This window comes from Lathyrus oleraceus, chromosome 6, assembly GCF_024323335.1.
Source record: "Lathyrus oleraceus cultivar Zhongwan6 chromosome 6, CAAS_Psat_ZW6_1.0, whole genome shotgun sequence".
NCBI lineage: Eukaryota > Viridiplantae > Streptophyta > Magnoliopsida > Fabales > Fabaceae > Lathyrus > Lathyrus oleraceus.
The window spans coordinates 299,185,975-299,201,172 of record NC_066584.1 but is presented as its reverse complement, the minus strand read 5'-3'; the positions used below and the strand labels follow the sequence as shown (position 1 = coordinate 299,201,172).

The 15,198-nt window shown below is 35.6% G+C and overlaps 1 protein-coding gene across 1 annotated transcript; it reads left to right on the top strand.

Annotated features, from left to right (window-relative positions):
• Positions 1-3,402: 3,402 nt before the first annotated feature.
• LOC127095301 (uncharacterized) lies at positions 3,403-4,350 on the top strand. The gene is made up of 3 exons (XM_051034011.1): positions 3,403-3,586; positions 3,689-3,823; positions 3,911-4,350. Exons 1-3 carry the CDS (start codon positions 3,403-3,405, stop codon positions 4,348-4,350), a joined length of 759 nt encoding a protein of 252 aa, XP_050889968.1.
• Positions 4,351-15,198: the final 10,848 nt, after the last annotated feature.

Below are 15,198 nucleotides of genomic sequence, written 5' to 3'. Positions count from 1 at the left end.
TTTAAAAGATGCTCAATATTACTGCTGCAATGATCTTTCTGCTTCTGTATTGATTCACTTCTGAGAAGCTTATGAGGAGACGATATGTTGCTATTGTAACATTCTCTCAGTTCATGCTTCTGGACGTGACTTTGATCACCAAACTACTGAAGAATGGCAAGCATCTGAAGTTGTGTTACGTAGCTGAAGGTTCTGAAGATCTCAAGTCAAAAGATTGAGTTTATCAAGGTTCTTAATGTAGATTCTAAAGACTATGAATATTTTGAAGACACTAAAGATCTCAAGCCAGACTACTGACGTTGTTAAGGTTCTGACCTAAGATTCTAAAGTTTCTAAATTCAGCTTTATGTTTCTTCAATTCATGCTTCATCAACTTTCATTAGAAGCCAATGAACTTGAAGATAAGATCAAATGGGAACATGATCAAATAGTACATAATACAAATCGAATATCCTTTGCACTACCTGATTTCGTGGGTAAGGACAGTACTATACATCACACTTGTCACTGATTTTATGGGCGAAGAACAATACGTAGTATCACTCCTTTCACCATCCAACAGTGGACAACCGCTGTATGAGCTTTCCCTATTTTTCCCTCCAGCGGTCTTCTCCTTATGCTATATAAGTGGAACTTGGAGACTTGAAGAAAATACACATATAGAAGAATACTGAAGCGCTGTAAAAACTTGACAAACTTTATTTGAAAAGCTATCATTTTTCTATACAGTTTTTCTTTAAGTATCTGTTTATCATTTGTGTAAAATTTGCTTGTATATAAGCATCTTGTAAGACACAAAATATTATTCAAATTGTTTGTTTGATTCCTTAAGGAGGTTATCCTTGAGAAGACAAAGAAGGTTATTCTTTGTGAGTCCTTAAGGAGACTAGGGTATAGTTGGATCCTTGAGAAGACAAATAATTGTATTCTTTATGATTATTATAATCTGTTGATTATATTGGATTAAGTCCTTGTGTATAAGGAAAAATCACCTTGGCGGTTGGACTGGAGTAGCTTTGTGTTTCAAGCGAACAAGGATAAAAATACTTGTGTTTTTATCTCTTTGTTACTAACTTGTTAGTGATGTTCTTGTTTTGGAAAAAGCTTTTGCTTGTAAAATCCATTTCAAACCCCCATTTCTTGTGTTTTTCACACCTTCAAATTTTTTGGAGAAAACTGATTTACCAATTAATTAGATGAGTTAGCCAATTGATTAGAACATGCAATTTGGAAAAAATGTGATTTGATTTTCAATAAGCACAATCTGCAATGAATGCTTGCCTAAGATATATGAACAAAGCTTCATAAGGAACGTTATAAATAGGTATGCTTCCTTCATTATTCCTTGCATCTCAAATTCATACTTTCTTGCATATTTTCCTATGTGATTTCTTCTGCAATAAGTATCATTATAGTCTCCTTAAACGAAAAAAATCCAGAGAAACACCACCAAGAAGAGATATTATCATTGTTGTGCTAATGAGTAAAAAGTAATAAGAAAAGGCGATGATCCTACAAAAGAAGATAATAGAACCATGGTATATGGAAGAAACTTCATGAGAGGCTACAAACCCTACTCCCATATTTATCAAGAATCTTTTAGAGCATTCTTTACTAGGGTACTTAATAAAATCTTTCCAAATCTAGTGAAAGAATTCTACTCAAACCTACATGTGGTTGGGTAAACTTCGAGATCATTAGTAAGAAATGTAAGAATCATGATCTACATAGAAAATTTTGGGAGAATGTTTGAAAACCATTCCTAGGAACATCCTACAAGTCAGAAAGGCTCGTATGTCTTAAAAACTTCAAATGAGTCGTAGCCCTAAATACTCTTGCCACCAACCCCACGGAGAAAAGAAAATTATCATTTAGGACAACCCTCTTGAAGCCAAAATTTTGAATCATTCACTACCTTATAACAAGAATCATGCTCCCAAACATCAAAAACAATTATGTTATCAAAGATGATATCATCCCTCTTTGGATTCTCACCCATAATATTCTAACAAAATAGGTATACAAAAAATCTCACCACATGTCTTACTCGCAAGAAAAACCCTCGGCAAAACTTCTATATGGAGCAATGATCACAAGAATACTAAGTACCTTAAACATTGGTACTCAGGGGGAAAAGGAAATCTCATATAACAATAGAAGTGACTACACCAGCCTCAGAGACATGGAGATTGATATAAAGTGTGAAGAATTAAGGGACAACTAGGAAACTGGTGAAGAAGAGACATAAGAAAAAGAAGACATAGACATCAACCGAATTTTAGAAATTTGTCAAAACATAGCAAGAGATGTAAAAGAAGTGAAGAAAATAATCTCAAAGGAATGATGATATTTATGACATCGAACAATCTCGCCTATGTGTTTAACTTCATGTTATTTCTTTCTTTCCTCAATTTCAATTCAATAACTTTTATTCTTGTACTTTGAATTTTAAGTATATTATCTTTAATAAGACAGTGTTTTTCCCTTTCTTAAATATTTATTTGCCTATGTGTGCATAAATTATATTTTTTGAAATGTATATTTACCTACCTTTTTTATTTCAACATAGGAAAAGAAGTATACTCTCATAAGTGTTGACTGTGATATTTGTGTATGTGCGTATGATTTCCCGTTACACTATCTGTGGTGTTTTTGATATGATTGATTTGTAAACATTCTGCTTTGTTGCATTGTCATTATGTTTAAATCGTTTCGGAACATATAATGCGTGTTCAGTTGGTTTGTTTGATGTTAGTTGTTTGCATGTTTGTATGTAGCGTTATGTTTCACACCATTGTGTTACGAGACGTACCTTTACGTGACAATTCGTGCATGACGCCTTTGCGTATGTTAAAAGTGATTATTTTCCAAATAGAATTTTGTAATGTAACACGTTGGACACGCGAAAGCGGACATTTAGAATACATGCTAAAATTCGGTGCCTGTCACACAAAAGTGGACGGTACCTTAAAAATTATTTCTTTTTCTACAAGAAAATGTTGTCTCATTCTAACTATAAGTAACGACTCTATTAGTGCTAACGTTCGACGAGACCCACATTCTAATCTCTCATTTCCTTATTAATTCAAAATAGCTTATTTCCCTTTCCTTGGAGACAAAAAACCAATTTATTTATCGCCTTAGATACACATAGTAACGATAGATAACGGTAGTTACATCGCTCTTTGTAGGTTTAACATTTTTTATATTATAATTGATATTTTCATGCACTTACAAACCTATCAAGTAGCCCAACAACAAGCAGTCACTGCTGCCCCAGCTAGAATATATCTTGGCCATCCACAACCTAATCCCAAGGGACACGCTAACGCCATAACGCTGTAAAGTGGGACGGGGTTAGACGGTGCCTTTCATCATAGAATTAGAGACCAGACTATAAGAATGAGTGTAGAGAAAGAACCGGAGAGAGTGACTGGTAAAATACTAGTGAGAGAACTAGTAGTTGGTGATGAACAGGCGCCCAAAGCAAATGAGGTAGTTGAGAAGGAAAAACCATATGTACCTCCTCCTCCTTATAAGTTGCTCATTCATTACCCTCATAGACTTTCTAAGTCTAAGACTGATGGTTAGTTTAAGAATTTTGTCGACCTCCTGAAGCAGCTCCACGTCATTATTCCCTTTTTGGAGGCAATAACCGAAATTCCTTCGTATGTTAAATTCCTTAAAGAAATTTTATCTAACAAAAGGAAACTCGATGATGACAGTACAATGGAACTCACTGAAGAGTGCAGCACCATAATACATAATAAGATTCCACCCAAACTGAAGGATCCAATGAGCTTTTTAATTCTCTGTGTTATAGGCAAGTTCGTCATCGATAAGACCTGGTGTGATTTAGGAGCTAGTGTTAGATTGATGCCTCTGTTAATCTATTAGAGGCTGAATTTAGGTGATTTGAAACCCACCCAAATGTCCCTTCAGTTGGCTCATCGATCCATCAAGTACCTAGTAGGGATACTGGAAGATATTCTAGTAAGAATTGACCAGTTGTACATTCCTATAGACTTTGTTGTGATGGACATAAATGAAAACTCCAATATCCCAATCTTTTTAGGTAGACCCTTCTTAGCCACAACTGGTGTTATAGTACATGTCAAGAGAGGGAAACTTACTTTCGAGGTTGGTGAGGAGAATATTGAGTTTATACTATCCTATTTTATGAAAGCCCCTGCTATTAATGATACATGTTGTTTTGTGGACATCATTGACGAGTGTTTGGAAGAGTTGTCGTTAAAGGCACTACCCGCTGAAGAGCCGGTTGCGCCTCTGACACTGGAAGTAAAGGATCTTGAGGCACAATCATATTTAGATGAAGGCTTAGAAGAATGACGCGCCTTTACTCCCGATATAATTCATGCCACAGACCATCCGAAAGTTGATCTTAAGGAGCAACCTGAAAACCTTAGATATGAATTCCTAGATATTGAGCTAAACCGACTTGTCGTTGTTAATGCTAACCTAGGTAGATAAGATACTGATAAACTCCTTGATGTGTTAAAGAGATATCCTGAGGATTTAGGATATACGATAAATGACCTCAATGGAATCATGTCATCTGTGTGTATGCACCAGATTGGATTGTATAATGTTTCATCCACGTTTCAGAGGTGCATGATGGCCATCTTTTCGGACATTATAGAGGACATAATAAAAGTCTTTATGGATGGTTTTTATGTGTGTGGGTCATGTTTTGAGAATTGTTTATCTAATCTATAGAAGGTCATTGAGAGGTGTGTAAAGGTAACACTACGCCAAATAAGGGAAAAGAGGGCGCTTATTTTGGCCTATAACAGCGCTTTTAAGCGCCCTCTAAAGTGGCGCTGGCATAGATAAAGACAGCGCTTTGTTTTCCTGGAGAAAGCGCTGTCTAAAGTGGCCCTTTAAGGGCCACATTATAGTGCGCTTTCAGAAAAAAGCGCCCTCTGGAGTGGTCCATAAAGGGACACCTTAGAGGGCGCTTTCTGGAAAAAGCGCCCTCTAAAGTTGTCAATGTAAAGTGTTTAGAGGGCGCTTTCTGGAAAAAGCGCCCTCTAAAGTTGTCAATGTAAAGTGTTTAGAGGGCGCTTTCTGGACAAAGCTCCCTCTAAAGTTGTCAATGTAAAATGTTTAGAGGGCGCTTCCTACAGAAAGCGCCCTCTAAAGTTGTCAATGTAAAGTGTTTAGAGGGCGCTTTCTGGACAAAGCGCCCTCTAAAGTTGTCAATGTAAAATGTTTAGAGGGCGCTTCCTACAGAAAGCGCCCTCTAAAGTGTTAGTTATTTTAAAAAAATTTGTTTGAAAAACAGTGGATATTTAATTGGTAACCTGTTCGCATGCTGCAGAAGTGTAAAATTCATATTGATTTCATCCTTTAATCCAATGTTATACACCATTAATCCATTGATATATACAACATGAATCCATTTATATACAACATTAATCCTCCATATATACAACATAATATATGATTCTTTGATCAACAATATACAACAACATATTCATGATTTAGTAAAAGTACAACAACAATATACAACATATATACAACAACAGCATACAACAACAACATTCCATACATATATGTACAACAATATACAACCTAGCTATATGATTCTTTGATCAACAATGAATTGACACAATTCATCCTTCATTTCATCCAAATGAGCTCTTGAGTAAGATTTGTATTCCTCAAAGTACTACAATTAAGAGAATAAAACATATTCATGATTTAGTAACAAATTAGATGAAATATCCGATAATATTAAAATAAACCCTAAGTTATTATTCCATACCATTTTTGGGATGTCTATACGATTCAACGCAATGATATCTCTCATAAATCTCAATACAAAAAATCCGCAATCGACCGAATTATTTTGCTGAGGACACTACACAGAAAAACAAACAATATATATATAGTTAATTTCTTACAAACACTATTATAAGCAAAAAACAAACACTATTATAAGCAAAAATAAGATACTTAATATATACCTGAACTCTGATCCAGGTAATGTCCTTCCTATTGCGATAATTCTTTTTCGATCTAAATTTTATTATTGCCCTAACAAAATAAAAACGTATATTGAGATCAATCTGACAGACATAATTAAATATACAAATACACACGAATATTTAGGGGAATTTCACTTACGCGTCAACCGTCTTCTTCATACTCGGATATTTACTCCAATCACCCGATAACGAATCGAGATAATACACTATTAGTCTCGAAAGATCCATAGCAACCAACACCCAGTGACCACTGTAAAATAAAACAAAAATTTAGATGAATGAAAATTTTCTACGTAAAAGATATACATAGATTAGAATGAAATTATTAGAAAGAAAATCTAACCCGTTGCCAGAATTAAACGGTAAAAAATACAAACTGGGTGTAGTATTATCATCGGCCGCCATGAATCTATCGACTAAATCATTCTTTACGGATGTTGGATTTTTCGTTATTAACGTTGCGTTGATACGGGAAGCAGCAATAAAATTGAAACGGTTACACAATTCAGTTCCCCGCAGCAATGTTACATACATATACCTTAAATAGAAACATAATAAACATTAGACTACTCATTGAAATGTGTAAATAAATTGTTCAACTAAGTAAATTATAGATTGATCGGAGTACCATATGTATGTATGAATGACAGCGATGCCCAATTCGTCGTGTTCAAAAAGTTGTTGCATGTCCTCCTTTGCAATTATTTCTAAATGAGCAGCTCCGAAAACACCTTCATCAAAATCTATACTACGAATGGCCCCATGCATAATATCGGACTCATTCACCATTTTCTCAAGACGCATCATAATTTGAGATTTTGTCCCGGACGTCGTTGGAGGAATATCGTTACCAGCTTTTTTCAACTTTCGATCGGGAACCTAAAAATTCATATAAATTAAATCATGACTTTTTGTGATGCAACAGAATCGTTGCGTATATAATTCAATAGGTATATATATTTGTACCTCTTTTAGAGATGCAACCGACTCGATGCGTCTTGAAATCCCTTTACCAGCTTTATGCGTGGGTCTTGTAGGAGTCTAACATTACCATGTAATAAGGATTGATTAAATATCATAATTGTAGCTGAATTGAAATGTGAATACTAAAGATTCATAATCATTTAGAACATATATACCTCGGCATCTGGGAAAATTAGATCTGACGGCCATCCAACAAAGGATCCGACTGCTTCTCGCATCAACGTTGTCTCTGAAACAACGTCAGGTAATGGTAGAAGTGCGTCGGTATCTAATACAAGGTCAACCGAAACTTTCATATATCCCACCGGGAGGGGATTATGGTGAAGTAATTCACCCGAAGTGTTGTGCACTTTTCCCTTTCCAACCATGCGATAAGTTGGTGACGATAGATACAGCTGACAAGGTGAAATGCCCTAAACCAATAATAAATGTTATTGTTAACGTGTATATGTGTCAAGTAAAAAAGTGCTATTTTAATTTCATAATAACATATATAATTACCTCGGGAAATTTCGGTTGACAATTGATACTAGCTCGGTCACTAGTATCTTTTGCCTCGGAGGCGCACCTTTCCTCTCTATACCTTGCATTCTCGTTTTGCAGTTGGAGTACTTGTGCCCTTAACTCCGCCAAGGTCTCCATCACCTCTTTGTTGGTAGGATTTTTTGTTTTTGGTTTTTTATAAAATGACGACGGAGTCACCCCAAAACCCTTACCCCTCACACGACCGGAATACTCAGGAACATTTAGTACTCGACTAAGTACGCTCCTGCAATCCTGGACCTCGGTTGAAGGTAAGGTTTGGGATAAAGTCTCCTGAAATATTATTAGAGGAGATTAAAAATGAATTATATGTCTAACAAAATTTTCGATATAATTAAAGAAATAATGTTACATATACTTACACATTCGTCATAAACAGTTTGGACCGCTTCAACGACAGCCCCATCCTTCCCAACCCGAGCATCCTTCCATAATACGTGCTCCGGAAGAGATGTTGCGTCACTTTTCTCCTCGGCTAGCTACACATTGAATTAGATTATAAGATCATCAATTATAACATATTGTGACAATGTATAAGCTCATAGCATTTGAATATACTCACAATTCTTTGTTGTAACCGTGCATATCCCGTACGCCCTTTTTTGTACGGATACGCGGGTTTTGATGCCCTTTTCCGATTTATGTCGCTTACTTCCTGGATAAAAAAGTTTAAGGCATATTAGAACCAAGTAACAATTAACAATTGTATAATACCATAATTAATAGACATTACATGGAATTTTTCGTTTCTTCGTTTGGCGACAAAGTTATTCCATTCATCGGCTGAAATAATCTCGGCATACTTCATTGGTCGTTCTCCTTCAACAAATTTTCCTTCCTCATCCTTGAGAAATTTGTTGGACAAAAAGGATCGAAATCCTCGGAGTCTTTTTCCGGCCAATTGAATACAATATTTTTGCCGGCTTTCATCGATATGAAAGGATCTCTAAAAAACATACACATGGAGTGTGTTATTATAAAGTAATACTATAACAATATATGGTCAACAAATAGTCAACAAAAAAACATATAACAATATATGGTAAGTACCTGTATCTCCGACCATATTTTTTCTTTGCCAACCTTCAAGTCCGGACTTCTCCAATTATCACATGTAATCGGAATATGTTGTCGAACAAGGAAACCAATGTAACTTGCCAACATTGAACCGTTAGGCTCAATTAGTTGGTCTTCAGCACTCCAATGTACTTCAAATTTTACACCCTTGTCTCTTGCACGAATGATTGACTTCATAACAGTCAATCCTTGTTTGATTTCTTTTTCAACATTGTTACGTGATCCATTCGCGTCATGGGTATCGTCTTGGTTAGCCATTTTATCTGTAATATAGAAATGATTCAATAAGACCCAAGTAAGACAATGATTCAATACGTGAACACATTCATATACCTTCCATTTCTCTCATGTTACAACAATCTAAACTCTTTTTTTTTATCATTATTGAATACAAACTCACACACACCTACTGCATGCAAAAGACCAATGCAAACTTATGGTGTTTGGAACATGAACAAACTTGCATCCATAATCATCAAACTTCCAAGCACAAGCTCAAACACACTTCAAATGATATCAGTTTTCAATCAGAAATAAAAAACTCAGTTTGCCCTAAACAACATTAATCAACATAATGCACAAAATGTAAAACTAAGTTTAGAAAATGCCCTAATCAAACACATGAAGAAAGTGAACGGTAACGATGCAGAAGAGAAATACCTTCAAGGTGACGGTAACGATGGAGAAGAAAGTGAACAGTGACGGTGGACGTGAACGTGAACGCAACAGCAGAAAAAGGCGACGGCGACGATGACGGTGAGGGAGGGAGAACGAACGGAGGACGAGAGTAATCGCAGTAGAGAGTAATCGCAGTAGAGAGAAAACCCAGTTACGTAAACGAAATAGCTTATAGAGAGGGAAAATAAAGAGACATGCAGTATATGTTATAATTTTAATGTTTACTAAAGGGGACCTTAGAGGGCGCTTTTGTAAAAAAAGCGCCCTCTAAAGGGGGCCTAAGAGGGCGCTTCTGAAAGCGCTCTCTAAGGCTTTCCAAAAGCGCCTTCTAAACTGGAAATGTACATGGACTTAGAGAGCGCTTTTTTAAAAGCGCCCTCTAAGGGTAACCTTAGAGGGCGCTTTCACTAAAGCGCCCTCTATTGTTGTCCCTCCATTTCCTCATTATTTTTTTTTGGCTTCACTTTAGAGGGCGCTTTGTTACAAAAGCGCCCTCTAAAGGGGGCCTAAGAGGGCGCTTCTAAAAGCGCTCTCTAAGGCTTTCCAAAAGCGCCTTATAAACTGAAAATGTACATGGACATAGAGAGCGCTTTTTTAAAAGCGTCCTCTAAGGTTACCCTTAGAGGGCGCTTTCAATAAAGCGTCCTCTATTGGTGTCCCTCCATTTCCTCATTATTTTTTCGCTTCACTTTAGAGGGCGCTTTGTTACAAAAGCGCCCTCTAATGGGGGCCTAAGAGGGCGCTTCTAAAAGCGCTCTCTAAGGCTTTCCAAAAGCGCCTTATAAACTGGAAATGTACATGGACATAGAGAGCGCTTTTTTAAAAGCGCCCTCTAAGGTTAACCTTAGAGGTCGCTTTCAATAAAGCGTCCTCTATTGGTGTCCCTCCATTTCCTCATTATTTTTTCGCTTCACTTTAGAGTGCGCTTTGTTACAAAAGCGCCCTCTAAAGTGCGCTGTCTATTCCAATAGTATGCTCCTTATTTTTTCTCTTCACTTTAGAGTGCGCTTTTGTAATAAAGCGCCCTCTAAGTGGCGCTGTCTATTCCAGTTTTTGGCGTAGTGTAAACCTTGTTTTAAATTGGGAGAAATGTCACTTCATGGTGAAGGAAGGCATAGTTCTCGGACACCTAGTGTCATCTAGAGGAATAGAGATTGATAGATCCAAGATATATGTAATTAAGAACTTACAACCTCTAAAAACTATTATAAAAGTCCGGAGCTTTCTTGGACACACTGGTTTTTACCGGCGATTCATAAAAGACTTCTCCAAGATAATTGATGACAGTCCGTTATTGCATAAATTCGATCGAAGAAACAGATCAAAACAAGTCAAAGAGGAGAAAAAATGAAGAAGAAAGACCAAAGAATGAGGAAAAATAGCTAAGTGTGAAGAAATTGGACTTAGTGAAAAATCAGGTGGAAAAGGGAGCAAAAGTGTGCAGCCATTGGAATAATCACACGCACCATCGTGGGCGCGATAGGGGCAGAAACGCTGCATCTCACGCATGATGACTTCTTTTTCTGGTCTTTTCTAACGTGTTATGGTCCATTCTGAATGTTCTAAAAGGGGTTTTTCTACACTTTCTTAGGGGTTACGAATTTTGGCATAGAGAGTGTGATTTGGCAGTATCATAAATGGATTTTGAGAGCATTTTGAGCCATTTGAGGCCAATACTTCAAGGGGTCTTATATGTTATTCTCTTTAATTATTTTTGGTATTTTATTTTGAATTATTATTAACTAAACTCCTCTAGGATAGTGTCATACCCCAATTTTCCCCTCTTTCAGTAAATCGATACACTCATCATGAGTTTCGCATCATCTGCACATGATAACATGAATTTCATATTGCATAATGCCTGAAATGTCAACCAGAATAAATTTTCGGATTTACAGACAGACTGGTCGAACAAATCCTCAAATGTACGTAAAATTAGCAGGCTAAAATTTTCAAGATCGATCTTGCAGACGTCAATTGTATTATTCCATGATTCGTTTAGTTTAACATGGCGTGCTCGTTTTAAATTTTTGAATACTATTTCGGTAAGTCTGAGCCTTTTAACCGGTCAAATTTTATTTCAAAATTGGCTCAAACGTTGTATATTTCCGAGAAGTTTATTTCGTGCTGATCATTTTGGTGCATTCAATTTAATTTTTCAGGTATTTTTCGCCCAACTTTTATTCATTTTGAGTCTTTTTATTTTTATTTCTTTATCAAAATGTTTGAAATAAATAAATAGAATTTTCTATTTTTTTGGTTCGAATTAACTTTGATTATTTTATCTAGTATAATTTAATTTAATTTAACTTGTTTAAAATTTATTTTACACTTTAAGAACACTAAAAGGACATTATTGGCATGTGTAAAAATTATAAAACCCTAGTGGTCTCATATAAATATGAGAGGCTAATGAAAGAGAGGGAGGACAATCAAAACTCAATAGCACATCAAGAAGCAACAGATAAGGTTTTCTTTATTTTCTTTTTTTTAAAACTCACGACACCTTGGATTTAAGGGAGAGTTTGGCTGGGTTTTAGAGGAGAGACAATTAAAAAATATGGGGAGGTTCCATTTTGCAAAAGGAAAAGGGGTAGTATGCTGAAAGATCGTTATCTCTCATGTTGAAAAGTTGATACAATAAAACCACCCTTTCCCTTTTTCATCTCATAACCACACTTTTCTTATCATTTTTCTCACTCACTTGCATATTATCCACACACAAGAATAACTACATTCGTAACTCCATCTATCTTTCATCTCACCATATCATAAAAAGAAAACGATAATATTAAAAAAGAAGAAAAAAAAAGAGTAATTTTCTACTTTGACCATTCAGCCTATTCCGAGCTTTACCTTCGTCGGTATCAACCGAAACAACCCATGAACAGTAACTTCTTTCTCTTTTCTTCTATTATATATATATATATATATATATATATATATATATATATATATAATATATATATATATATATATATATATATATATATATATATATATATATATATATTTGTGTGTGTTTGTCTGTCTGTGTGCGTGCGTGCGTGTGTATTATTTTAAGTTTTCATGTAGTACATAAAATGTTATAAATAATGCTTGAGTTATGTCGTTGTTGTCTATGTTTAATGTGTCAAAATCAAATATGTTATGATTAGTATTTGACACTTCTCAGTTTAGATTATGTTGCTATTGTCTTTTTGATTCTTTCTCCATTGCATTGTGATTTAAGAGCTACAATTTAATTTAGCTTTCAAAAATCGTTTGGACACATAAGTTTGGTTGCCCAACTTCTTTTAGAGTGATTCCTACATGAATCCATTTTAAATTAGCTTAACTTAGGGCTACATTTAGTACTCTGAATTTCGATTGGTTTCCAGTCTCGTGGCTTACTTTTGGGCCTTCTTACAATGAGCTCTTGATTAATATCAAGATAGTTTTAATAATCTCAAACATTACACAAATCATTTTCAAGCTAATACGAATCAAACCTCGATCAACATCGAGTGACTTTTTCTAAATCAAACATAAAATCAAATCTTTTTCTTAAATAACTACGAAAAAAGAGGACCATTGGAATCTAGCACCGATGGGAACCCTCGAAGGATCGGTCCAGAGCCTCGCGGGTTAACCGCTCATTCTTTTCTTTTGTCTATAAAACACTTAATTCAACTTGGACAAAATAAGGACCGTTGGGATCAAGCATTCTGACGTAACTCTTTGAACAATTGATTATTATCAAGTGTTCGTTGTCCATCAAAAAGATTTCTCATTTAATCTTGAATGAAAAAGGACCATTGGAATCTAGCATTCCGGTGGAACCCCGAATGATTGATCTTGAGGCTTATGTCTCGTTCTCATCGAGCATTCGCCATTCACCTATAAAAAGTATTCAACCAATTAAACTATTTTTTCTCCGCTGTGTGATCTCAAAAAGCTTTTCAAAACGAAAGACATATTGTCTTAAGATGATGCAAATCAATGCTTCATCCATAATTTTTAAGTTGAGATAAGTGACGTTTTTCCGAATGTTGATTTGTAAATTGATTCAGTGTGATGTATATGTTCGCTCCTCATCTATTTTGGGTAAAAAAATATGTCTCGTCGATTAATACAAGATAGATTTCGCTAATATCGACCAACAGACAAACATTTTCTACTCAGAACTACGTAAGCGTTGAATTCTTCATTGCACCCGGAGATACGTAGGAGCAGGATTGCGAAACCTTTTTAGGCCCATTAATAAAAATCGTTTTTAGTCCTTTGACCCCTTAAGAATAAAAACCTTTTTAGGTCCTTTCTAATAATTAAAATTAAAAAACATTTCTCTTCTATCTTTTTCCATCCCAAATAAGTAAAAGATCACAAACTGACATAAGCTAACATTCAAAACAAAACTAACTAAACGGTTCCCGATGAGTACAACGAATGTGATGAGTGATAATACCTTCCCCTTGTGTAACCGACTCCCGAACCTTGATATTGGTTGCAATGGCCATATCTTATCCTTTCTTTTAGGGGTTTTATCAATATTTTCCCTTTCCCTCTTTGGGAATAAATAAAGTTCGGTGGCGGCTCTGTTCAGTCTATCCCAGGAGCATGCGATTGCACTTCACGAGCGTCGTGTTCTCATTTTTTGAGGTGCGACAGATGGAGACTCTGCTGGGGAAAAGCAATATCTCCTAAGCAAGTCAACCCTAGTTTAGTTAGGATTTCGTATATATGTTAGCTTTGTTTACTTCTTCTTTTCTTTGCATTTGGTTTCCTTTATGCTTGTTTTATCGCATTGTTATATATGTGTGTATATATACATACATATATATATATATATATATATATATATATATATATATATATATATATATATATATATATATATATATATATATATATATATATATATATATATATATATATATATATATATATATATATATATATATATATATATATGTGTGCGGGATTTTGGATTTTTGATATCATGAATAAAGCGCTACACCTGAGCTTTGGAAAAAGAAGAGAGAACACATAAGTTTAGAATTAGAAGTTGTGTAGTGTTAGTCCCCAAGGGTAACTCTTTGCATGCCTATCATGAAGACTCCCCTAGAGTAGACCTATTTGTAGATCTCGTTATAAGACAGCTAGCCTGTAGCATGACGCCGACTCATGAAGGGTCCATGACTCTAGGATCCCCTCTTAAAACCAGTTTCCGCTTTGGTGATTGCATAATGTTAGACTCCAAGGGCCTCTCCTTTTTGCACCCAACATGAAAACCCTACTCATAAGAGACCTTTGTCACTCTAGTCATAAAGCGGCTAGCCTGTTTCATGACGTTGATACGATTATGGTCCATGACTCTGGAAACCTTATAAAAATGTAGAAATTATCTCGTGAGCGGGTTTATGGATAGAAATCCTAGAACTGTCTTTTAAGGGGCCTACCTAGTAGGGTGTTCTGAGTTATTCATGTTATCCTAGATCCTAACTACCTATGTTGCATTTTACTTGCATACCAAAACAGAAAAATGCATTGCATCCATTCATATACATTGCATTTGCATTCGCCATCATGCATTACATATCTTTTTTCGAAAATACCCAAAAAAAACTCATCCAACCTTTGTCCATGGTCAGCAAAGTGATTCCCGACACACGTTTAGAACAAAGAACCATGTCTCAGGAGATGATGGACGAGCTAAGGAAAAACCAAGAAATATTGAAGGAGTAACTCAATATTTTGAAGAGCCAAATGGGATGGGTCGTGAAAACCCTACAAACCTTATTGAGAAAAGAGGGTCATCTTGTACCCACTACTGCAACAGAGGGAGCTACTGCTCCACATCCATCTAGTGTTACCTCAAGTCAAGGGCAATTCCATGCGGAAGCTCCTCATCCACTGAGATATG

Excerpts from the sequence above, each read along its gene's own strand:
- LOC127095301 (XM_051034011.1), top strand. The coding sequence starts at position 3,403 with ATGAGTGTAGAGAAAGAACCGGAGAGAGTGACTGGTAAAATACTAGTG. Across the intron at positions 3,587-3,688 it reads TTCTAAGTCTAAGACTGATG|AAATTTTATCTAACAAAAGG; the intron begins GTTAGTTTAAGA and ends AATTCCTTAAAG. Across the intron at positions 3,824-3,910 it reads TTTAATTCTCTGTGTTATAG|GTGATTTGAAACCCACCCAA; the intron begins GCAAGTTCGTCA and ends GGCTGAATTTAG.